Here is a 26,585-nt window from a genome sequence, read left to right as displayed (position 1 = left end):
TTTATTGCTGCCTGAGGTAAACTTGTAAATTTTAATGTGCATGAATAACATTTGCATTTTCCAGTTAAAACATTTGTACTCGCTTATAAAATGCTCCCATTGGGAATGGATTTACATTTTTACTCCCATAAAAATCATTTTACTCCCAACTTTAAAAAAATAGGGCGTAAAATACCTCCACTTCAAAATGCTATTCGGGGCGCTGTTTATTTTATTATATACTTTTATTTTTTTAATTTTAATTCTTGTTACGCGCCACATGCCCGTGGGCCTCAGGGCGCACAGAAAACGAAAACAAGGCAAACAAACATTAAAAGACTGAAGCAGAGGAAGTGTGGAAAAGTCGTAAGATTACTCTGTTTAAAAGGTTAGTCTTTATAGCTCTCTTAAAAAGAGGATAGTTTTAAACCTGGCGTATTGCAGGTGGAAGTACATTCCAAGGAGGGGACCCTGGAAATCGAGAGTGGTACCTCCAAATTTTGCGATTCTGGGCAGTAGAGGAACGAAGGTTCCTGCCGGTTGTCTTGACTTTGATGCGTTCTGACAAATATAAGGGACTGCTTAAGGACACACACTATGTGGTGTTCTGCGTTTTACCAGAAGCCAATGTAGCTTCTTTCTGTAGGTAGAAATGTGAGTGCTGCGCGATTAGTTAAAGATGGTGCGCACAGCATTATTCTGAGCCACCTGCAAATATTGTATGTTGGCAGCGGTGGTGCTGGACAGTAGACTGTTACAGTATTCTAATCTAGAATTTATCAACGCGGTGGACAGAAGTGCACAGTTTTCAGTTGTTATGAATGGGCGAATATAGTGTATTTGCTTATTAATCAGTCCACAGCTAGATCGAATGCTGGAGACGTGGGGCTTCATGGATAGTTAGTCATCAAAATCCTTCCTAACAAGCAGAACGAAAACCGTATGGATGAAACCCTTCACAGGCCGAATTTCTCGGGCTAGATTTGGAGTACCACAAGGATCCTCCTTCTCCCCACTACTATTCAACATCTACCTGTATCTACATATTAGAATCATCAAGAGCCACGGCCTCACCTGCTACAACTACGCCGATGATACACAAATAATCTTCAAAATACAAGACAACCCGGAAATAAACTGAACATTAGAAAACTGCCTCCACGATGTATATGTCTGGATGAACTCCAACTGCCTCAAAATCAACCCAGGCAAAACAGAAATAATGATCGTCACAAAAAATGGAGGAGAAAACCACTTCATCCCTTGGCCAAGGGAACTCGGGACAACCCCAACACCCTCGCCAATTGTAAAAAACCTTGGGGTTCTGATGGACAATAATCTCACATTAGAGCCACAAGTAAACTCCCTTCTCAAGAAAAGCTTCTTCCTCCTGCGAGCGGCAAAGAGGATACTACCATTCCTATTGTTCAGCAACAAAACGACCCCCATCATCGGCCAAGTCATGTCCCGACTAGACTACGCCAACAGCCTCTACTTGGGCATGCCAGAACGACTTTTAAAAAAAACTACAACTCATTCAAAATGCGGCAGCCAGACTGCTTCTGAAACTACCCCGTAGAGAACACACCACACCGGCACTGAAAATACTGCATATGGCTACCAATAAAATAATGGATAAAATTCAAAACAATGCGCATCACGCACAGAGTGGAACACAACGAAGGCACTGAGTTCCTGAAAGACAAACTGCGTCTTTCTAAACCAATAAGAACGCTCAGATCAAGCATTGACATCCGCCTGGAACCAAAACCCTACAACAAAAGAAAACTTGGAGGATTTTCCTTCTCTCACCAAGCCCCGAAAACCTGGAACAACCTTCCAAAGTACATGCGTAACACAAGAAACTACCTACTATTCAGGAAACTACTCAAAACCTGACTCTTCGCGTTGTAACTAGAAAGACCAGCCACATGGACATGCAGACTACTATAACATCTATAAACGTAGAGAGAGACCCGGATCCACACCAAGCCATCAATGGGGAAAAACCCTCAGAAAAATATCATACTAAACGGCTAACAGGGAGACAGCCGCAATACGACCAAAGACTGTATACATAGCAAGAAAAAGACAGAAACACTATGACAAATCATCAAGAGGATCATGACCTTAAACCATAGCGACTCCCAGCAGACCTAAGGACAATAGACAGAGGGAAAGAAAGCACTACACCACGAGCCCCAACCCGGTGGGAGAGAAACCAAATGTTTCATCATTACTCACCGACCACCCAGCGGGAAGCACAATGCCCCATCACACAAAATCTACAGCTAACAACATCCCCAAGGATGCTCACCCCACAGAAACCAATGAACCAACGGAAAGACAGTCTTGACAAGAGGAAGCGTATGACTGAATACACACCAAGACAGAATCACCAGAACACCACATCAACCCCACTCCGACCCAGAACCTCAACTGACCATTGTGACACCAGATAATTAGAGAACATAGATACTTCCAAACTAAGCCCCACACCAGAAGAAAGGTCCATCAATCCAAACAATACTCACTATGATACACAGGGATCAGTGCAGCACCAACAAAGCGAGTCGGCCCATAAGGAACCAGCATCAACCCAACACACAGGGATACAACTATAACGGAATCAGAAAGTACCTTAATCAGGACACAAACCCCACTAACCCAACCATCAATCTTCTGCATACTTAAACCACACAAAGCCACACAACCATCTCCCAGCAATCCGCACACACTTTACCACGCCGCATCAACAACACATAAACATCACCTACAGCACTCAAGGTCTTGCCTGATCCGATACTAGCACCAAAGCCCACCACTCGGTGTATACTAAGATGAAGCTGCCAACAGTACATCACCTGTCCTGCTCATCTCCTCCAGACTAACCATACCCACCTTTCCTGTTTACAGATCTGCCAGAGCGCCTGGGGACCAATTCCGTTGGTGACGGTGCGCTATAGAAGTACCTTTAACATAACATAACATCTAGAACGATGCCTAATGTTTTTGCTTTCCTTTGGGCCATGATGACATTGTCTGCGATAGTGAAGTTGTCATAGTCTGTGGCTAGCTTGTTTCGGGTGTTCTTAGAGGATACTATCATGAGCTCTGTTTTATTGTTATTCAGGGCCAAGGAGTTGTAGGCCATCCAGTCCTGGATGGCTTTATAGATGGTATTGATAGTTTCAGCATAATTTTCATAGTGACCGCTCAGCTGGATTACAATCTGAGTGTCGTCCGCGTAGTTTGTATATTGAACGCCTAATTCATTTAGAAGATCCAGTAGTGGTCGTATGTACAAATTGAAAAGCAGAGGTGACGGGCATGAGCCCTGTGGAACACCACAGGTTTGAGAGATGGGGATGGAGTGATTATTACCCACACAGACCCTTACCATGCGAGGGCCCAAGAAGGACGCTATCCATTTGGATGCCACCTGGAACAATTCGCGACCTCTCAGAGCCTTGTCACTAGCAAGCTATGATCAACAAGATCGAAGGCTGCGGAGAGGTCGAGCAGCATCAACAATGCAGCTTGATTTTTATCCGCTATGCCAGCTAGAGTAGACTTTGATGGCGGTTTCTGTTCCGTGACGAGCCCTGTAGCCTGACTGTCGAGTGCCTAAGATGTCGTGCTCTTTGACATGGGCCTGAAGATGGATGTATGCAAGTTTGTCCAAAATCTTCAATATGAAGGGTACATTAGTTATTGGTCTGTAATTGGCTTTATTGGTGGGATCTAAGTTCTCTTTTTTCAACAAGGGGGTTATCCAGGCGGATTTTATTTCAACCGGTACCGTGCCTTCATCAAAAGATAAGTTTATTAATTTAGTAATCCAAGGGACCAGTAGATCTATCGATTCCTTGAAAATATTGGTTGGGAAGTCGTCTCCGGGGCAAGAGGTGGCTTTTAAATGCTGTTTCACTTTGAGCACATCCTTTTCCGAGTAATGAGAGAAGGCAAATTGTGATATATTGCTCTGAGCATTGGTGGGGTGCGTTATAGTTTTTGTGGTAAGCGACTGGGCCACATATTTTTTCCTTATGGGAATTGATTTTAGACAGAACGCCATCATGGATGTCTTGGCACCATTCTGAATCCTTTATGTTGTTAGATGATGGAGGCTGGTCTTTAAATTCTGCCAGAATCTTAAACCGCTCTCCAACATTAGATTGGGCGTTAATGATTTTTTTGTTATAGTGTGTCGCTTTAGCGTTGGTGATGAGCTGAGTGATGAGAGTGATTATAGCCACTGAAGTAACCACACATGTAGCACACTGCCTGATACGCCTTGCATCATGCACTACCAGAGGACAATTTCAGGGCAAAAGTGCCTCCATGCACTGGGTAACCAAGGCAGATTCTCCACGTGAGGATAATGTCATAAAAAGAAGTGTCCCTGATGAGCGATGTTGAAACGCAACATGAGGTAATATGTTGCGTATGGTCTGGCCCGAGGGGGAAAAAGAACAGGCAGCCACCCATTTGCACAATGCATCGTAAAACGGCAGAAAGAAATTCCTGTCTGTTGGGAGAGAGTCCAGTAACAAATAAAAGGAACTTGTCTTTACCACAGAAGACTGGATCAAAAGGCTGATCGGCTGTAAGGTAGAGGTTCTTGTAGAACAACTGCAAGTGATTGCACAAAAAGTAAATAAGAAGTACCTCAAAGAATGGACCAAATACACTAAAGTTCTAACATGGGTAGGAGGTGAAGCAGGTCCACTACACATAGTACCCGTTAAGAATGCCACCCTATATGCCACCCTATGCCTCAGTAATACTGGCATGGTAAAAGGAGGAGAAAACATATGCAAATGAATTTTTGATGTCCCAGGAATAAGAAGGCTTGGCTGGCTTAATGGATCAGTATTGGGCTTCTGGTCCAAGAGCTTACGTGCAGCTCCCTCCGAACCATGGTGCTGTTTGCTCCCTAGTGGTAATAAGTGCACCAGCCCTAGTAGTGCCCCAGAGTGAGGGGCAGATTGGTGATTTTCCCTGAATGAATACACATATAAGAAATAAAAGATCTCTCATCCTGCAACGCTCAGAAAGAGATCACTATTTCTCGATAAAATTAGCAAATGCGTATGACGACATACCAGAGGAACACATTGTTTGGTAGAACATCAATGTTCTTTACATCCTTCTGCGCTCCCGGATTACCGGCAGGTACGAACCCCAGATGGTTGCAAATAACCAAATGGGAGCGGTTGCAGACAATTAAATGCAACTGTGAAAGGATTTAATGACATAAGGGAAGAGCTGAGAGCAGTCAGGCTCATGACTCTCCAAAATAGGTATATCCATGACATTATTACAGCCATGGAAGGTGGCTTGTGTGCATAAATTGGCTGTCTTGCTGTGCGTACACACCTGCCCATGATGAGGAAAATGGGACCCTCATGGTGGCCATAGGCACCTTGAAAGAATTGCACACAAAAATGGTGGAAGACATTGAGGATGATGACTGGTTCTCATACCTGTTCTCTTCGGTACCCACCTTGTTGACTAATTTATTCAAAATACTAGTGGCCATACTGGTACTATTAGCTTTGTATCCTGAGAATAACAATAAGCCAATGCATAAAGACTTCCAAAAAGGCAGTGAGTATGAAAATAGTGATATATTTGGATACTCACATGCATGTGTATACACAAACGGATGACTTCCCTCCCCCCAACTCCCCATATGCAAATTATGGAGAGTCCTATTGCACCTCCTGGGTCATAATTCACGGTTCCTCTGGACCCCCACAATTACATTGAGCCCTGGGTAAACTGGGATTCTGATGGGGAATGTTGTTAGATGACCTGGAGTCCAGATAAACGTGTGAAACATGGAGGTATCATGAGTGGGTGAGCAAAACATGGATATGATATGATATATTTTATTTCTATCGCGCTCGTACACAAGTGTTTCAGAGCGCGGCAAGGGAAGGGAACAGAGGAGAACAAAACAGCAATCTTACTAGGCCCAGTGACATTGAGAACGTGCAAGTGCATGGAAGGGGGAGAAGTGCAAAGTGCAAAGCAGAGGAGAAACAGATAAATAACAATAAATAAATAAGGGCAACAAACCGTTTTAGTGCAGCCAGTGTCACAGGTTTCGTGTTTTCTCACCTGTTTATTTTGCCTTGCGGGATCCTTCGCCGGGGTTTTCTTCTGTGCTGTTCGGGTCTTGTATAAGCCCGCTCAGCCGTCGTCGGATTCCAGGATTCGTTCAGCTTCTTCGTCCGGGATCAAGGAAAATCCAGGAAGACCAGGAAGGAAGAGTGCACACAGGAGAGGTGTGCGTGGAACACGGAAAGAACAGGTACAAGGAAAGGGAAGGAGAAGGAGAGGGTCCGGGAATTACAGCAGTAACTAAGTTCCAGGAGCACAACGTGACGCACGTCTAGCCTAAGCTAACAAAAGCGTTGAGACGCGCGGAGCCGTGGTTAATTTATGGAACGTGCTGCATGGATGTAAAGGTCGATAGACCGAGTTCTACGAATACGGCCATGTTGGGTGTACTACAGCGAGTAACCCCCGACGTGCCAGGGACCAGGAGGACCAAAAGGGATGTGATCGATGGATCATGACAGCATGCCCCTTCTAAAACTCGTTCCACCGGGTTTGCCTGGATGTATTAGATGGAAGTTTCTGAGCAATCTGGGGGAGTTCAGGTTTGAGACTGGTTCCCAGGTACGTTTACTGGGTGGATAGCCCTTCCATTCCACCAGGTATTGAAGTTGTCCTTGTCTATATCTGGAGTCACATATTCGAGACACTTCATGTTCTAGTTGGTCGTTGACAACCATAGGACTGGGTCTAAGATTAGTCCGGGTGGTTTGGATGTAAGGCTTCAATAGAGATTTGTGAAAAACTGGATGGATTTTCTTCCAGGAGTCTGGTAGTTTAAGTCGAAAGGCCACAGGGTTAATGATTTCTTTTATAGGAAAGGGCCCATTATATCGAGGAGCCAACTTATTCGGTCTGAGATGTCGGGGCAGTAGCTTGGAGGATAGCCATACTTTATCTCCAATAGTGTAAGAAGGCCCTCGAATCTGCATAGTGATTAGTTTGGATCTGTGCTCTTTCTAGAAGTTCCTTGGCTTCTCTCTGTACATTGATGAGTGTTTCAATCCAGGAATCGACTGTTGGAACTGGTGTAGGATGCGGAAGGACCCAAGGTAGTACTGCAGGGTGGAATACATGGCTGCAAAAGAAAGGGCTGGTTTTAACAGCCGAATGGTCCGATTTGTTGTAGGCGAATTCTGCCACTGGTATCAGAAGCGACCAATCGTCCTGGACCTTAGTAGAAAAACAACGAAGGTATTGTTCAAGGGTTTGATTCACTTGATCTGTGACTCCATTGGTTTGGGGATGATACCCTGAGGAGAGGGCTCGTTGGATTCCTAGTATCCTGCAGAGGTGTTTCCAAAATTGAGAGATATACTGTGGTCCTCTGTCTGATATAATCTTGGAAGGAAGTCCGTGCAGTCGGAAGATGTGTTCCAGGAAGATTCCAGCAAGCTCTGATGAGGATGGTAACTTATACAGAGGTGTAAAATGGGCCATATGAGTGAACAAGTCAATGGTGACCATGATAGTGGTGTACCCTCTGGATGGCGGTAATTCTACAATAAAATCTGTAGCGATGACTTCCCAAGGTCTTGTTGGTGGTGTAGGCTGTAATAAGAGTCCTGCTGGTTTCTGGTTGTCATGTTTGTTTTGATTACAGACAGAACAAGATTGCACGTACAGTTGAACGTCAGCCTTCATTCTGGGCCACCAGAATTGTCTTTGTATTAGACGGAGGGTGTTGGTAATGCTGCGATGACCGGAGTGAGGGGTATCATGGCAGAGATTTATTATCTTTTGTTGTAGTTTCTGTGTGGGAATGAACAGGTTGTTATTTTTGAACAGGTATCCGTCCTGGGTTCTCAGATCCCATAGAGTCCTTTTCGAAGGATCCTTCCAGAGTTCCGAAGTCTGAGTTTGCATGCGAATGTCTTCCAGGAGATTGTTTGCTTGAGCTACAAATATAGTATGGGGAAACATCTTGGGATATGCCCGATCTCTCAGAGGTTCGTAGTCTGGACGTCGAGAGAGGGCGTCGGCTATTAGATTTTGTGTCTGGACGTCGAGAGAGGGCGTCGGCTATTAGATTTTGTTTTCCGGGAACATGATGAATCTGGAACTGGTACTGGGCAAAGAAGAAGGCCCAGCAAGCTTGACGGCTATTCCTACATTCCAAGGCCTGCAGTACTTGTAGGTTTCGATGGTCCGTGCGGACCTGGACAGGATGCTTCGCTCCGAGGAGTAGATGACGCCACTCGGTGAAGGCTTGACGAATGGCCAGCAATTCCTTTTCCAAGACTGAGTAATGGGTTTCACTGGGAGTTAACGTCCGGGAAAGGTAAGCGATGGGGTGTTTCATCCTATCCCCGAATAGCTGTTTGAGGACGGCTCCAATAGCGTAACTGGAGGCATCTGTCTACACTATGAATGGTCGGTTGACATCAGGTTGAGCCAGGATGGGAGCTTGTGTAAACTTAGTCTTCAACCGTTGAAAGGCTTCCTCTTGAGTTGTGGTCCAAAGGAAGGGTACATCTTTCTTTATTAGAGCAATGATTGGTTGGACTATCTCGGAAAAGGAAGGTATGAATTTCCTGTAGAAATTAGCTAAGCCCAGGAAATACTGGATTTGTTTCACAGAGGTGGGGCTTGGCCAGGATAATATTACCTTAACCTTGGATTGATCCATTCCAATGCCTGCTGGACTAAGGATAAATCCTAGGTAGTGTACAGTAGAAACATGGAAGATGCATTTCTCGGGCTTTGCCAGGAGCTTGTTTTCGCGTAGTTGTTGTAACACTGCCTTTACATGTTCTTCGTGCTTGGAAATGTCCTTCGAAAGTATTAGGATATCGTCCAGAAAGACAATCACAAAAAGGAATAGCATGTCTGAGAACACCCTATCCATGAAGCGTTGGAAGACTGCCCGGGCATTAGCAAGTCCAAAAGGCATGAACAAGTATTCATAATGACCAAAGGGTATTCTAAAGGCCGTTTTCCACTAGTCTCCTGCCCTAATGCGAATCAGATGGTAGGCACCCCTGAGATCCAACTTGGTAAAAACAACTGCGCCCCTTACTGCCTCCAGAATGTCTGAGATCAAGGGTAACCGATAGCGATCCTTAAGGGTGCATTGATTTAAACTTCAATAGTCCAGACACGGTCTGAGTTCCTTGGTATCTTTTTTTGGAACAAAAAACAGTGAGGCCCCTGATGGGGATTTAGAGGGTCGTATGGTGCCATTTGCAAGATTAGTATCCAGGTATTCTCGAAGGGCTTTCTTTTCAGGTTCGATAAGATGAACATCCTCCCAAAGGGAATTACAGCGGACGGGTCAGTTACTATAGGACAGTCCTCAGGACTATGCGGAGGTAACGCCTGGGCAATGACACTGGAGAAGACATCGGAGTATTCCTGGTATATCTCCAGAACCCAGATAATGTTTGAGACAGAGATGGTACCTTGGTGATTCGTAGGAGATCCTTCTGATGAGTCGGAGTAAGGTCTGACAATAAACAGTGGGACATACAAAATTCTGAGCCCAGGAACAAGGAACCCGACTTGATGATGTAAAATTTTATCCTTTCTTGATGGTGGTTTATGGCAAGTTCGACGTCCTTGGTCTGAAGGGTTATGGGTCCGGAAGAAAGGGGTCTTCCATCAATAGCTTCTACAGGTTGCATGATAGTCCGGGATTCGCAAGGAATATGGTGTTTAAGAACCCATTCTTGGTCTATGAAAATCCCCATAGCTCCACAGCCCACCAGTGCCAGGATGGGATGCGTTTCCTTCTTATGGCGATAAGAAGGCCTGTAAAATCACCAAGGAATTTTGTCCAGGAGAGTTCAAGGATGGAATTGATGTGGAGCAGGCATCTCTCTCCCGAACCTGTGCTCCATTTAGGATCGGGAGCTGGCGTTTCCCCGAGCGCCGTGGGGGGGCTATTGGGTACTCTCTTACTAGATGTTTGTCTGATGCACAATACGTACACAACCCGGTATGGATCCTACGCATTCATTCTTGGGAGGATATGGGTCCATGGAATGCCCCTAGCTGCATAGGTTCAGGCTTGTTATTTGAAGTGGGAATACCTTTGGGTTTTGAGGGTACCCCAATGGGTCTCTTCTGGAGTGGCGACTTGCTTTTCTTTTTCTCTGCCTTTCTCTCCTGAATGCGAAAGTCAATCTGCAGGGCAAGATCCATTAGGGCCTGATAAGAACTTAGGCGCGCCACTCTGGCTAGTTCATCCTTGATGTCTTCGTTTAGCCCTCTTCGAAATAGGGTAAAACAAGCTTCAGGGGACCAATCCGCCTCTTTAGCCAGCTGTTTGAAGCGTGTGACATACGTAAGCATATCCTGGGTTCCTTGTTGAAAGTCGAGTAGACGTTCCTGGGCACTTTAGACCTGCTCTGGGCGGTCAAACATGGTTTTAAGGGCCTGTATGAAGCCATCGTAATCGTCCAGGAGAGAATCCCCAGAGTTAACCAGTGGGGTGGCCCAGGTCAAGGCATTGCCGGAAAGATGCGGAATAATAAAGCCCACCTTAGCCCTGGGCGTAGAAAAATAATGAGGCTTGAAAGTAAAGTGGACCAAACATGAGTCACGGAATCCACAAAGACTCTTTGCGAAACCATCATATTTATCAACACGCCGCCCAGTATTACACTCTTTCGTAGCGGATTCACGGGACAACACCAATTGCTTTAAGGCGACGTTCTCTGCCTTTAAATTTTGCACTTCGGTCGTCAGCTCTTAGCTCTTACATACCACGCATTAGGTCCTGGATGGCCGCTTCCATGTCTGTGTCGAATTCAGTCAGGTGGCGTCTCAATCTGTCACAGGTTTTCGTGTTTTCTCACCTGTTTATGTTCCCTTGTGGGATCCTTCGCCGGGGTTTTCTTCCGTGCTGTTCGGGTCTTGTATAAGCCTGCTCGGCTGTCGTCTGATTCCAGGATTCGTTCAGCTTCTTCGTCCGGGATCAAGGAAAATCCAGGAAGACCAGGAAGGAAGAGTGCACACGGGAGAGGTGTGCGTGGAATGCGGAAAGAACAGGTACAAGGAAAGGGAAGGAGAAGGAGAGGGTCCGGGAATCAGAGCAGCAACTTAGTGCCAGGAGCACAACGCGACGCACGTCTAGCCTCCGCTAACAAAAGCGTTGAGACGCACAGAGCCGCGGGGGCGTGGTTAATTTATGGAACGTGCTGCATGGACGTTCTGCGAATACGGCCATGTTGGGTGTACTACAGCGAGTAACCCCCGACGTGCCAGGAACCAGGAGGACCAAAAGGGGCGTGATCGATGGATCATGACAGCCAGCAAGTTGCAAGTGCTACGTTTAAGGCAGCAGACTGGGTAGGTCTGCTAAATGCAGGAAGAAAACGGAGGGGGCTGTATGGGTACAGATACAGACCCCAGTGCAAGGTGTGGCCCGGAGGCAGTGCAGGAGGGTGGCAGGTACCTGGGCCCCGAGGACAGAGGGTGGCCAGGTGCACGATGCCAAGAGAGAACAGATCAGCAGGGGAGAAGGGGAGTGAATGCAGAAGTAAGGGGGAAGGTCTTGAGGTGCTTCCGGAACCAGAGGTGGTTCTCCTCAAGTTTTAGAGTGGCAGGGAGGCTGTTCCAGAGGGAGGTCCCAGCCGAAGACAGATATCTACCCCCAGCTCGTTTCTTTGAAAAACGACTGACCCTGAGGGAGTTGGAGGTAGAGGAGCGAAGAGCTCGAGAGGGGAGGTATTTGCGGAGGGATAACTGAAGGCATTTTGGACCCAGGCCCCAGAAAGCCTTGTGGACAATGCAGAGGGTTTTGAATTTAATCCTTGCATCCACTGGGAGCCAATGGAGAGATTTCAGGGCTGGAGAGATACGATCCCAGGGCTTGAGGCCAAGGACAAGTCTCGCAGTCCTGTTCTGGATTAGTTGGTGAGGGCAGAGAGTAGAGTCAGGTAGATTTAGAAAGAAGCTGTTACAATAGTCCAAGCTTGAGAGAACCAGAGCTTGGGATACCATGAACTTCTGGGGGAAGGAGAGGAAAGGCAGAATACCTCTGAGGAGGTGCAGTCAGAAATTTTACTTTTTAGAGACCTCCGAGATGTGGGCGGAGAAGGAAAGGGTGGAGTCAAAGATGACCCCAAGGTTTCTTAGCCTCAATGGTGGGAGTAGGAGGAGGGCCAAGGGAGGACGGCCAGAGAGTGAGGGGAAAGGATGGTGAAGGTGTGCCGATGAGGAGGATCTCCGTCTTGCTGGCGTTCAGACAAAGATCATTGGCGGCACAGCAATCTTGAATGGCAGTTAGGCAATCAGAGATGAGAGAGGGAGAGGAGGTGGCAGAGGGCAGCCTCACAATGAGTTGTCGTCAGCGTAGCACTGGAAATTTGAGCAGAAAGTGGCAATACAGTGGGCGAGAGTTGCCAGGCATACCCAAAGTACCCTATCTTGGTGTGAGCAGAAGAATGAGTATTGTCAAGGACTCGATCAGAGGGGGGGTGTTGGGAGGCAGATGACAGTCATCCATAGCTTCTGCCCCTCCCCTGCACCAATACCACAAAGGTTAGAGATGTTACTCCCTGAGACAGCCTTTTCTCCCTTCTCCACCACTGGGACAGCGGGGCTTGGGGACAATGTGAGCTGAAGATGACCAATAGCATTCAAGCTAACATTGTAACCATGAAAGTGCATGCATTAAAGATGAAGCAAACATGCACTCCACATGAAGAACACGTACAGTATATGTATGCAGACATGCAGAATACTAATAGCATCCATAAGACATGAAGAACATTAACATGAGCAATGTGTAAAGTAAATGCAACATAAACGACACGTGAATATAACTCTCTAACATGTAAATGAGAGTATAATTGGACAGCCATCTTCTTAAAGATTGAAGCCACAACACGTCTTAGAAATAGCAGGCCTCAAGGCTTCCACGAAAAGCTCAAAAGGCTGAATCCACAAAAACACACATCCGTGCAGAGCTCAGACATTAGCTGGCAACGGGTACAAATTTAGAATTAAGGGAGGATGGGGAGAGCGGAAAGAAGGCACTAGATGACGGTTACCAAGACACAAGCAGCATACTCCTAGATTAAGGTTTCAGAAAGGCACAAACAGCTTTTGATAGCCACATCCAGTATAACTAAGCCAAAAGACTCCTTGTAGAATAACCCAAGGGTGTCCCCAGCGACAAAAGAAAACACACCACCTACATTAATATTAGCTAAAACCTTAATAAATGGAAGGTAATTCAATTTCATACAGAGTCTCTTTGCACGTGATCTAGACATGGGAAACACTAGCCATTCATTGGAATCAAACTCAGATATGCACCTGCACTTCTCCTTAAAATCACACCCAGACATGAATCGCTGCACAAGGCCAAGTACGGAGAGATTGCCCAGTCTTATGGCCTGAGAATGAGGGATGGTAACTTTTATTGGAAGAAGGTCCATGGGCCTCTCTCCCTCCACTCTAGTTTGACTCATAGCTTGAGGACCTCTCAAGTGTCCAATGTTGGTTAGTAAGCAGACAACCTATCAAAATCCTTGGTGTCACAACGTCCGTGAAATAGTTTACCAACCAACTACTTGTCATAGAGATTATCATTTTTAATCTTTATCAAAAATAGGGGTGCAGCCATCAGATACTTATAACCCAATTAAATGTTTAACCCCAATGCAATCTATATGTAGCCAAACCCCCTAACTTATCCCCATATGTTTTGTGACCTAATATGTAGTGACATCATTAATGAGGTGTTTTTTTTTTATAAATGTTTTTTTTTTTTTTAAACGGAGCAGAGCGATTACACATCGGATAGCATGGTATACATATTCTTAAATCCTTCTGTCTCCCCGCCCTCCGGCGCTCTCCCCTTAGGTAGGGTCTCAGTAGCCTGACACTCCCATTTCTGGATTGGTTTCTTCTGCCCGGGAGGGTTCCAATCCCTCCAGGAATCTCTTGGTGTTCCGGGGCTTGTAGGTTAAGGCCGGGAATTTTCTATCATAGTCTAGAAATGGAGCACAGGCATCTTGGAAGCGATGCAGAAGTCCCGCTCTGGCCGCAGTTATCTTTTCTGCAATCAGAATGTCCCACGTTTTTCCCCACCACAGCGTCATAAGAGGTCCTTCAGCGGATTTCCATGTCCGGGCCACCACAATTTGCGCTGCCAGTAGGCATTGGGTCAGAAGTTTGGCTTTTCTTCCCGATCTGGTGTAGCATCCTGGGACCAGAGAGCCCAGGAGAATAGGTTCAAGGGGAATCGCCACCCGAGTGATGTCTGCAATCGCGGTTAGGCAGTGTGTCCATAAAAATGTAACCTTCGGGCATGACCACCACATGTGAAAGAAGGCGCCCGGTTGTGCACAGCAGGCAGGGCTCGAAGCTCAGTTCATATGATTGAACCGCAGGGGAGGGTAGTACCGCCGAATTAGGAGCTTGTACGCACATTCTCGATTTGTAATAAAGGAGGATGAAGAGTGGGTTTGTGACCATATGTCGACCCAGTTTTGGTCCGTTAATGCATGCCCCAGTACTGCCTCCCACTGAGCCATAGCGCGGTTCTTGAATGACGTGTTTTTAATACTTAAGCAAGTGTTTTTGATTAACATGTTGAGAGCAGTGAGAATTTCATGCGTGTATGCTGTCCCAGCATTTTCTTGATTTGAATAAAGCTGTGTTTTGCTGTGCATTTTGTGTAATCCATCATTGTTTGGACTGAGCTGGATACCTCTGCCTATCTGGGATTTGGGGCCTGCTCAACAGTCATCTTGTTTATTTTACAGCAAAGTGGAGTAATTACTGCCCTGCCTTTTTGCCCTGCAACTTTGTCAACTGAATTGGTAGCAGAATTACTAAGAGAACTACCATAACACAGTGATCCACCATTCCACTATCCCCACCTTCCCAATGTACCCTAGGAACGTCACTACTGACATGAATCCAGTTCCACTGCCTCCGCTGGGGTTCGACAAGTGAACAGACTCCCTTAGAAATGTCTTTAAGAAAACTTTGTTTTGAAACTCTCACAAAATAGTAAAATCTGTTCTCTCGAAAATTGATACAAATAATAATAACACTTTGTCACTGTTAAGTCTATGATCCCAAACCCCTCCCCTTGGCCAAAGATGACATGGAAACGGGCAATGCATCATTGTTGAAATTATGGCTCATCCAATTGGGAAGTACATCTCCTACTGGATAAAGTGTCCTGAGTCCACAAGGTTAGGTGAGTCTAGGTCTCCTTGTAGGACCAGTGCATTTAGGGATATAGCCATGAAGCTTTGGGGATTTTACAGGGACATGGAACTCCTCAAAATTCAAAAACTAGGCAGGCACTTTTTGTAAAGACGTGTGATGAAATCACTAATGCTCTGCTGGAGTACAGGGATGAGCATTGAATAATGTGCCTACTCAGCTACACACTACTACTAATCCAGCAGTGATCCCAATCATAGTGGTGAAACAGACGCAGCACAAAGATATACCTCCTTTGCCTCTTAAGAAACGCAGGCCAAGGGCAAGCTATGCCCTTCAGGAGGGATGTGAGCTTGTACAGAAGCAAACCGAACAACAATAGTACTGTGCTACTAAAGTATAAGAATGTCCACCCATAGTTCTCTAAAAGATAGGGTTTTTTAAAACGAATTCATGCAATCAAAGTAGTGAAAGCAAGAGTCCCCCATAAGGCAGTAACCCCCTTAGTGAGAGGCAATAAAGGACACACCCCAGGAGGGAATGAAACCAGGACCAAGTGCGGGTGATGTAAAAGGGTTTTTATATAAACCAATATAGGGCATGCAAAGGACTCTGCAAGCTCCGAGAGCGCTCTGACTGACAATAGCAAAGACAGTCATATTTATTACAAAAATATGTCATGCATCCCATAAGCTATAGGGGGTACATAGTCTCAGGGATTGGGTGGCGTCGACTAACTATAGGTACTGTATCGAAGAGCTGCTCCAGGATTGGTTGACATCTGCGTGGTGCCAAAGTGGGGTGGACAGGTCAGATGGGCTCATCGGGGTGGAGCTGCCAGGCCGGACGCGGTCTGTGTCGATGATTAGAGGCTGCACTAACACTTTGCCCTTGTGGCCACATATACACACACACATCATTTGTTTTTACAATTCCAGTTGTCCTGCAAATCCTTCAATGCGTTAATCTTAGATAAAATGGGAGACAAAAGAGACAGCATGCAATGTGAAGCTTCACCAATACATCAGTGTACAATTACTCTTGACCTAATGACCAGGTCTCATAAATCCAGGTGTCTTATCAGAGGGCGCGGGGTAAGCTGCCTTGTCATTCTATTCTGTTAGATGTGGTGAGGGATTGTTTACAACATGTTAGTACAGGGGTGAATAACTGTCTCGGTGGCCCGTTAACTTGGGGGTCAGCTGGCATACTATTGGATTAGCAAGGGCCCATATCTGCCCCTCAAAGGCAGTGGGATTTAGGACCAGGTAGCACATAATTCACTTGGCTCTGCCATGGCGGCCTCTGACATGGGGGGAAGTAAATACTTGAAGCGGGTCCAGCAGGAATGTGGGGAGGTGAGGCTGTGCTGTTCGAATACCAGCAAGCCCTGGCGGTCCTTGGTGGGAGGAGGGGGAGATGGCTTTGTAACTCCAGGCAATTCTCTATTCACTGAGCTGCACAATATACCATAAGAGGGGACAGATGCTAAAGTCAGTAACATTAGGATGATTACATATTTCTATCGTTTACAAATCTGTATATTCCTTCATTCGTATCAATGGAGGTTGGCAATAGCATATGCGATACATATCGTTAGTTGAACGCATACTGGTAATTCATAGGACAAACAGTTGACTAGCAAACGTGAGGCAGCGTCAGGTTGGGTCGTGTACTCAGGAGCATGGAAGCAATATGTTCGTTTACATTCTTGTTTCTAGCAAAAACTAACTCAACATCCTTGAGGGTCATCACACTTTTAAAACGTGTTTCACTACATTATACACAAGTACTCCATGTATTTGCTTCTGCTTTATACTTTGTACATTAGCAGCAATCATTAGTTAGCACGAGGTAGGATCTATTAAGAGTTTTCATTAACCCCTCAGGGCACATGGTGTCTTGCAGCGGGCGGGGGTCATCCTTGCTTTAATAAGTTTATAAACTTCGTCCCTTCCTAATACCCATTTTATTATTTACAAGCAACCCTGTGAACCGTTGGGGTTTGGTATGTGCAGTTAGCTTTTCCTCTAGGGGATCTGAGCAGGGTTCATGGAGGGAGGTCATTGACACCATATATTTTAAATGTTGGGGGTTAGATGCAGGGTCGAGGCCTGTTTGATTGGGATGGTTCTTGTTATTTTCCAGACTCGGGCTGCAAGTCGGGTCACTTCTAGGGCAGTGATGTACTGCGGAAGGTAAACGATAGTGTTTGTTCTGATACTTGTTCGTGTCTGGTTGTTCGTGAGAACGGGCCTTCAGCGGATCTGCCATGGGGTGGAGGCGCAGGGGTATGGGGGGTGCATGGCTCCTTGTGCACGGTGAGCGGGGGCCAAGCTACAGCTTTCGCATGCAGACTATTTTGCTTGGGCTTTGGTCAGTGAATCTAAAATGGAGTCTTGGTGTTTTCAAAATGGTGTCTTGATAATATGTTACAGTACAGTCGTGTGGCCTTATGTGTCGATTAGCAGCCATCCTGTCTCCCGGGCCCAGGTGCATGGGGGACACTGATGAGCCACAAGCCCCACGTAGGTGGGCAATGTGGGGGAGTGGGTCTTACAGACCTATCCTCCCATACATTTGTCAAAACACTATAACGCTCCCCATGAACGAACATGTGAAAATGCAGACTTTGGAGTAAAGGGGACACTCTGTTGAAGGCAGGGATGTGAAGGCACTGATTTCAGCAGCAAAAGTATTGGATATGTCTTTAAAAAAGGATTGAGATAGGATCTTACAAGTCACCAGGGCCCTTTTAAGGAGGGCTAGGAGGACAGGACCACTTCAGATACCTGGTAATGCTTGTCTTTGGGGCTCAACAACATTGAGCCAAGCGTCTGGGTACGTTGCTGCAGCCGAGCCGGTGTAAAGACCGTCAAGCCACGCTTCCCAATGGTGAGGGCTCGCAGTGGATCAAGTTTTCCTTTTGAGATGGGTCGAGTCCATGACTATGTTGGTTGTGACAAGGTGATTTTTCCATTGGCTGAAGTCTGTGGTCGAAATGCAGGGAGTCTGTTGCTTTAAAGGAGTTGAGCCAGTGCTAGTGTTGAGATGGTCTGATTTAATGGGTTGGACCATCATTATGACGGCTCGAAAAGCAGATAGGTGAATCTAAGCGCTCGTAGTACCAAAGGAAATGCAGCATGTCCTGTAGTGGCCCAAAGTGAATTGAGCATGGTTGAGGCAGCTTGAAAAGCATCTTCAGACAGGAGACTAGTTTTGGGTTGCTGGGAGACACCCAGTGCAGGGTTGCAATTGGCAAGGTAAGTCCTTTCATCTGCACATCCCAACCTAGAACCTTAGTGAAGAGCACTTGTGGAGTTATGTCATCTCCAGTGAGCATGGTCTTGGGTAGCAGTGGTTTCAGCTGCTCTAGGGCCTGTCCAGCCAGCAGTCACCTCAAATATTTCCTTGAGATGGTTGGGGAGAAGAGTGTGCCTCTTTCTTGGAGCGCTCTATCTTCACCTCTTTTGGTTGAAGACGTTCGAGCCTACTGTACTCCCACTGGAGTTCCTGGTGAATCCTTCTTCTTTCAGAGTCCAAAGATTAATCCGGTGACAAAGGGTCTTTGTGCCCCTCCACTTATTATGGTGGCAAAATTCCACAAAAGATGGCTCACACCAAGCCTGTTCAGGGTCTAACTCTGGCTGTTATAACACGCGCCTTCTGCTTTGTGATACCATACCCACAGAACCTTTTATTTCCCTTTTTTACAGGCAGCCAGGAGGGGGACAGGAAGTTTGGGGTCCTGTTAAAAATCAAAGCTTGTGGGACCCCTTTGTGGACTGAAGCTCTCTTACGCTACTCTAATTCTGCCCCCTCCCTGCATCAAAAAGACTCCAGTAATCAGCACCTTGGCGAGAGATGCCAATAGTAATGACAGGACTGTCTTGGAAGCATTGGTTCCCAGCTGAACTCCCAAGGAGTGTTCCTGTTCCCTGGAGGAGTTGATCATCCTTCTAGGGGGAATTGAAGCACGATTTTTCTTGGGGGAACCCACATGTTTTCTTTGGAGGAGCCCAATCTATGAACTGAATACACACCAGGCCCTGTTCTTGATGAGTCATAAATTCCATCAAGCTGACAATCGAATGTCAGACCACAGGGGTACATGTGTGCACTTAACGTTTTGGGGTTGTGCATTATAACGGTGAGCTTGCTTTTCAAGGCTCGCTTTAAGGCAGAATTACCCACATCAATGCTTTTTTATAAATAGGGGAAGTGCAAGTTACCACACCCTAGCATTGCAACACAATGTGGGTTCCGGTTGAGAAGGTCGAGTCTTTGTTTTCCAAATGTGGGATCGTGTTCGAGACAGTGCCTTCTCTTGGTAGAGAGGATATTGCACCTCAGATTCACATTTGCTCTCATTCCCCAGGTAGCGTGGTTTGCACCAGCCTTTCTAACCATCCAGGAAGTGTGGTACTTCTCAGCTCTGCATGATTTTTAAGGAGAAGGATGGCGGAAGAGCTGGACCTCTTTGATCAGGGTTCTGACGCTGGAAGTGATGAGGTTCTTCTGACCCCTGTAGAGTTAATCCGCCGTCTGGAAGAGGTAAGAGGCACTGGTGCTCACGTGGGAGACCTTGTGATTGGGGAAACCTGAGATCTGTGAGATGCCGGTTGCTCTATTGATTTGGCCACTTTTATTCGTGTACTTACTGTTGAGTGCCATAGTTGCTCACTGGGATGCAACTTCTCTTGGCTTTACATCATCTTTGAGGGTGTGCTCTTGCTGTTCCCCTTCTCCCTGTAGACACTTCGTTATAAGCCCATGAGATATCTTGTTCCACACCTCTGAGTGCTCTTGTCATTATCTTGCTTTTGTCCTCCCCCCGACCTGCTCCCTCTGCTCCATGGTGTTATTTTGGCAATCCTCTGCCCACAGGGGCTTTCACGTCAGTCCTTTGCTTTCAAGGTCTTTGATATATTTCCTGTGCCCAGTCCTCCTTTGGGGCTCTCATAGTGTTCCCCTTACCTTGGAGTATCCTTTCTGCCTGAGACTTGTGTTTCTCTGCTGCCAGAGACTTTGCCTTCCACTAGACCCCAAAGGCTTGAATAGTTTTCTGGGCATGTGATTACCTGCTTTTTCCCCCCAAAATGTTTGAACAATATCTTCCTGTTGCTCAGGGGAGGATGTCTGTGTTTGGTCCATTGTGACTCAACAGTGCTTATACTCTCTCCCTTTTCCCTCACCAGGCCTGGTTGAATGAGAAATTTGCTCCAGAGCTGCTGGAGAGTAAATCTGAAATTGTGGAGTGCGTCATGGAGCAACTTAGCCATATGGTAATATTATATTTGGACTAAAATGGGGTGTAGGGAGTGATGTTGCTGTTTTTGGGGGGATGATTTACACTTTGAAGGAAGCCGATTTTGTTTTCATGTCTTTATGTTTGCCTGTAAATGTTTTTTCCCCCTAAATTTGTGACTTGTTTACTTATTCTGAATGTGTGGTCTCCAGTGTTTCCATCTCTGTAAGGCAGACCACTGGATGGATGGTAAGCTTGAAAGACTTTGCAACACCTTCCAGAGAAAAATGTATGCTAGGGCACTTCTGCTGAGCTGGAAGGGACGCTAGCTAGAAGAGAGACTCCAATCTGGTATCTCGAGGTCTACTGCTGGCTTCCTGTATGTGCAGCACTTGGAGATGTGGGGGATGTTTTACTGCGCTTTTATAGCATTTTTCATAGTCGTTGACAGGGTGCATTACTTGTGTTGATAATGTGCTGTTTGTCTTGGTCATAACAACTTTGCTCTGTGCAGGCTGTTGGCAGTTCTTTGCATTGAAATGCATTTTGAAGGTATAAGAGGTCTACCATTGGACTACTACAAGCCAGTGTGTGCAGTGTGTGCTTTGGCAGTGCAGCAGTACTCTATACTGGATTATGACAGTGTGAACAGAAACAGTCTTTCTACAGTTGCCTTCACTTTGTGGAGGTGGGGTGAACAAGCAGTATAAAATATCGCACACAGCGCGGAGCACGCGATGTGTGTGCAGCATGTGCATTGGCAGTTCGGCAAGGGAGGCAGGGAGCCGGCCAGCTCCGACCAGGGAACACCCATGCTGCAGCCTATATTGGGACTTGCTGACACAGTGAGTGAGATCTCGGATATCATGGTCCTCTTTATTACTGTGTTTTCTCACCTCTGGTTGGCTTTACTGACATTGTGCGCTTTTTGCCCCACGTAATGAATGTACGATCTTTGAAGCAGGGCGAAAGTTCGTCCACAGTGCTGCGTAGATATTTATCAGGCCTGCGCAGTGTCAGATAATGAGCTACTTTAATTGGCAAAGGAGCTACCGCTCCCACCCTCACCTGGAGAAGGGACTTCCAGAGGTCAGTAACAGACCTCTCGCTACCCCTGTACGAAGGACTAAACTGACATTATTGGGTCGGTAAATGGCAGTGGGCTAGCGAAAAAAGGTGGCAGAAAGATAGCATATTTTCAACCAGTACAGGGACCAGTGATAACAACGGGATGCACAGAGTTTTCCCTCCACTACGAATCAGTTTGAGAGGGTGCACCATGCCACACATGGACACAAGTGGAGTGATTATGGTGACGTACTACTAAAGGCAAAATCAATGATTTGGTTCTCCCGACCTTACAGAAATATCTGTTCATGAGTGGGGCCTTTTGTCCTCCGATGCCTCAACACCGGCTGCTTGAGGAAGTACTTGTTGGTGAGGGCTAAGCATGTGGACTCTAGAGTTGTGGAAGGGTTGGAAAAGAGTTTACATCTGGTACTCCAAGAAGTCAATCAAGTTCTAAGCATTCTAGTTTCCTTTTACGAGAGACTAAAGTAAAGTAGAGGTCAAATCACAGTCAACGTTGTTGGAGTCCATATTGTTAAAATTCAACAACATCGGAATAGAAAATAAGCGAAAGCACTTTCTGACACATAATATGAATGCCAGAGGAACTCATCATGAAGCCAGGCATGCAGATTTATATAATGAGGTGGCTTGTGACAGTGGGACTGTATGGAGAGTTCAGTCCGAGCCTTCTGTGTCCAGAGGCAACTTTACAGGCTTGGGTGCTCAGCTAAGCAAGGGGAGAATTAAATGAGCCTCTTGACAGTAGGAGAGACTTCTCAAATACCTGAGGAGAATTAAATAGTCGGCATGGACACGCAGGCCCAGTTACCGTAGGAATTCCGACCATTCTGTACTTATGGTGGATGATGGCATTTCACAGAACTCTTCTATCCATCAAATACCTAGGGCTCAATCTGCAAGAAGGAGAGTGGCCAAGAAAAAGTACTGTGCCCCGGTGGCTGGCCCAATTATCCAGAGAAAGAATTCCTACAAACAGTATTCAAGAAAGTTCTTACGTTCATGAACTATTCGGCCATCTGTTGTAGCGGCTTTCAGAAACCAGAAAGTAAAAAAAAAAAAACTCCCAGAACATTCGGGAAGGGACCTGAATTGACGCAAACCCTCAGTGATATTACAAACACAAACAAAAAAAATTAAATGGGTACTTGCAAGCCCTGTAGTAAGATCATTGAGGCAGAAGTGGAAGTAATGCACATCACCAGGGAACACAAAGTATAACCCTGATGGTCTTTAGAGACTGGGCCAGTTTTTAGCAATGTGCAGAGCACGGGTGCACATGGATGTATGAATCTTCCTCTTGCCTCTCAACCATTGCTTTCAAGATGGGGAAACTGTCCCTGGTAACAGAATACCTAGGGCCAATGGCTCAACAAATTGCCTGAGAATGATGCTTCCTTTTTTTGTTCCATGTGTTGTATTGGTGAAAGGTGTGATATCAGACGACCAGGAATATAGAACATATAAGGATGTTCTTTCGGTAGGCTTGTCCTCGGTTCCATGTGTGAAAATCGCGGCAAAAATGGCTGTTTGCAAAAATAATTGTGGCAAAAAGGCAGTGGTTTTGCCACCGTAATCCATGTTATGGATGCAGGGGATACCCCCGCAACCCCTGCTCCCATTAAATGGTATATAGGTACACCTTTACTGGGTCAAACCACAGACTTTTTGCCTCTTCTTTTTATTTATTTTTTATTTTTATTTTTTACAGGCGACTTTTTGGCCGCAATTTGATTACTGCACACCTTGTCCTCGCAACATGTAGGTTTACTGGCCACCAATTCACAAAATGTGGTAGTCCCAAAGGAATCGATCTTCCGAAGGAAGAGACCAAGATGGCTGCACTCGGCAGAGCTCCCGTGAAGTTGCCACAATCCTTTTTGGGTAACACATTTCCCGCAAGTTTAACTGTGTTGTCATATCACAATATTGCCTTTTAAAAGCAGGCGGAAGAGACAGGCTTAGGTGGGGCTGCTACTGCTGGGTCTGTGTGTGTCTCATCAAGGCACTGAGAGGACGGCCATGCTGGGCAGAAGCCCAGCCACAGCGACGGACAGACAAGCCGTCATCAGCGATGGACTGCGACTGACACCTGAGCCGCTGCTGCTGACGGCTAACGCTGGTGTGGTAACAAGGCTGCTGAACCCAAAATCTACAAGTAAGACTGGTTGTTGACGAAGAGGAGAGCTGTGGGTGGCAGGGTCCCCCCGCCCGCAAAGTAGGGTGGTTTTTGTTGGGCGCTCTGCCCATGTAACACAGAAGGTGGCTGGTATACCGCGATGAACGAGTGACTGCCCCCCTCCCCTGGACGGGAAACAAAATGTTGGTCCCCAACTTTCTGCTGTGAGGTAAGGATTGCGTTATTCGATGTGGAGGCTGTACACCCCGGTCGCAAGTCGGTTAAAGGAGACCTTGCTCTCATGGCTGTGTCATGCCAGACAAACCTGTTTGAGTCTGCTCGTACATCTTGAAACTGGATTACGAGTATATTTTGGAGCAAGGCTACTCGAAGGGAACCAGGGCTTCTGCGGTTGAGAATGGGAATCGGCATCTCAGTGGCCCACTCAAGGAAAGGCCCTAGAGTTCATTGGGGCCTTGGGTGAGAGGTAAAGTCAGAGCAGGGAAACAGCATAGAGCTTCCAATCCCACAGTGTCCCGTGGGGGTCAGGGATGCTAAGCAGCGCCGCAGTGACACAGCAGTTGAGCTTGAGCTCAGCAGCGGACCCAGTAAGAGTTAATAGTACTTATGAATTGTGGGTCTAGTACTATAAGGAAATTGCAAGATTGGGCAGTGTGTTTGTGGACCAGTGTTGTGACTGAGCAGCACAAGTCAGTCAGACACCACCACAACAAGTCAAGTAGGAGGAGACCCCGGGTCCCACACCAACAAGGTTCCTGTGACAGCAGGGCATCCAGTGGGTCGCTAAAGACATTTTTATGGTGAGAGCGCAACCGATCCTCACGCGTTGGTCATACTGCCTAGGGGTGCTGGTGGAGGAGATTGGTCTGGCACATGTTCATAGTGGGTTGGATCCACCTAGGTCACATGGGTGGCCAGCCTCGCTGCCTGACCAGGCTCTCAAGATCCTACCCCCAACACAAACTGAGGGGCCAGTGCAGTGTCCCAGGAGAGCACGCTGGAAGAGAATTGGAAGGGCATGGAGCACATTAGTCGGAGAAAGTCGAGTGAGGCCCCAGGTGCACTACGGGCTCCTGAGGCGTGGTGGCGAGTACCGACAGGTGAAGCATCCCAAAAATCTAATAAGTGGAGACTCTTCACGCACCAAGCTACCCTCCCTATTTATGTCAACCTGGGAGGTCTCATGTACCTGATTTGTCTGCAACTGTCTTGCTGCTAGGCCGCCCAGTGAGTTTGTCGTACATTGTGCAGTTTCTCCTTGCATTGGAGTTTTTCTATCTCTCTCTCTCCTCCCCTCCCTGCCCCCCAAGCCCTCTTTTCCATCTCCCTGCTCTCTCCCTCTATGGTGCTCTCCATCCCTCCTATTTATTCTAACTGCTACTCTATCACCTATCCTACCTCTCTCTCGAAGTCTGGAAGGAAAATGTTCAGAAAAGATCTCCTGGTCTCCAATCCAGGCCTGCCCATCGCTGACACGTCAATGCTTCTTCCAGGCAGACTGTCACAGACATCATCTTTGTCGCCATCCTCTCCAGACCTGTAGACTCCCCACATGGTCTCTGTCTTCTCCCCTTTCTCTTTGTCACCCATTAATGGTGGCACCAGATGGGAAGTAGTCTTGGCATGCTTCTCATCCTCTAGGTGCATCATTAATGTCTATCAGAATGACACTGCCATGGCACAGGGCTCTCAGCCCAACCTCCTCCTTCTTAACAGGTGCATTCCATCTCTCATCAACTTCCTTCTCCTACCACTCCTGTGTCTTCCACCCCTCTTGCCCCTTCCCCACTACCGGCGGATGTACCACATGCCTGTACCCCTCCTAGGAAGACCTTCAGAGGTGGCAACCAGCTTCACCTAGCTACCCTCAACTCTCGCTCTGCTGTTACACTCTTCTGATATCTGTCTACTTCTTGAAGACTTTGACCTTGATGTTCTCGATCTCACTGAGACGTGGTTCACTGCCAGCTCTGTCACTGCTTTTGACACACCCCTCCCCAAGGGCTACAAGATCCCCTCTGTGCCCAGGCCTAACTGGTCTCAAGGCGTAGTGGCCTTGATCTTCCTTGAATGTGTCCCTGCTACTATCATTCCCACTGAGACATACTCTTCCTTCAAATACCTTGTCCGCAGGCTTGGTGTCTCTCCATCTTGTTGACTCTCGCCAACATCTACACAACCCCTGGTCCAATCTCCCTTTCCCTCTCGGAGTGGTCTGACCTCACCTCTGGCTCCTTCTCCAAGCTTCTCCTCCTCTGAGACTTCAATATTCACCTTGACTCTCCTGATTCGGCCACTGGACTCTTCCGCAGCCTTTGCGACTTGCTTTCCTTTACCATTCATCCCTCTGGTCCTACGCACTCAGCCGGACATACCTTGGATGCTCTCATCTCAGCAGATATCTCATTTCGGACCCACTCACTACATCTCTCTCCTGGTCTGACCATCCTCTCCTGTCCTCTCACCTGGATCTCTTAGGTACCATAGTTAAGCCTTTGTCTGCATTGCCATTCTCCTTCTCCGTCATTCGACTGATGAAGCGAGTGCCAGTTGCTTTCATTCCCCCTCCCACACTAACTCTGCCCTTGCTAATCTTCACCTCTCTATCACCGACACCTTGGACATCCTTGACCCCGTCATGAGGATCGGCATTAAGCCTGCTTCCAAGCACAACACCTGGTATGACTCTGACCTAGCCTCTCAGAAACGCAAGTATAGAGTTGCTGAGTGGAAGTGGCGGGTATCGGGCACATCCTCTGACAGACTGGCCTGCTGCATGCTCCAAAGGCAATAAAGACTCCATCGATCGAAGAAGAGGGCCCATATCCAAGCCTCCATCTCTGGAGCCACTAACAACACGGGCAAACT

At 46.8% G+C, this 26,585-nt stretch overlaps 1 protein-coding gene across 1 annotated transcript in view; it reads left to right on the top strand.

The window, feature by feature from the left end:
* GINS4 (GINS complex subunit 4) overlaps positions 1–26,585 on the top strand; it is a 225,971-nt gene that overhangs the window by 36,695 nt on the left and 162,691 nt on the right. Inside the window, exons 2-3 of the mRNA XM_069617686.1 lie at positions 19,619–19,794; positions 20,439–20,525. Of these exons, the coding sequence (XP_069473787.1) occupies positions 19,699–19,794; positions 20,439–20,525 (183 nt within the window). The 5' untranslated portion in view covers positions 19,619–19,698. The remainder of the gene's footprint in view (positions 1–19,618; positions 19,795–20,438; positions 20,526–26,585) is intronic.

Source organism: Ambystoma mexicanum, chromosome 10 (assembly GCF_040938575.1).
Source record: "Ambystoma mexicanum isolate Mex_15411 chromosome 10, UKY_AmexF1_1, whole genome shotgun sequence".
Taxonomy (NCBI): Eukaryota; Metazoa; Chordata; class Amphibia; order Caudata; family Ambystomatidae; genus Ambystoma; species Ambystoma mexicanum.
The sequence above is the reverse complement of the archived record's forward strand: the minus strand, read 5'-3'. Positions and strand labels throughout refer to the sequence as shown.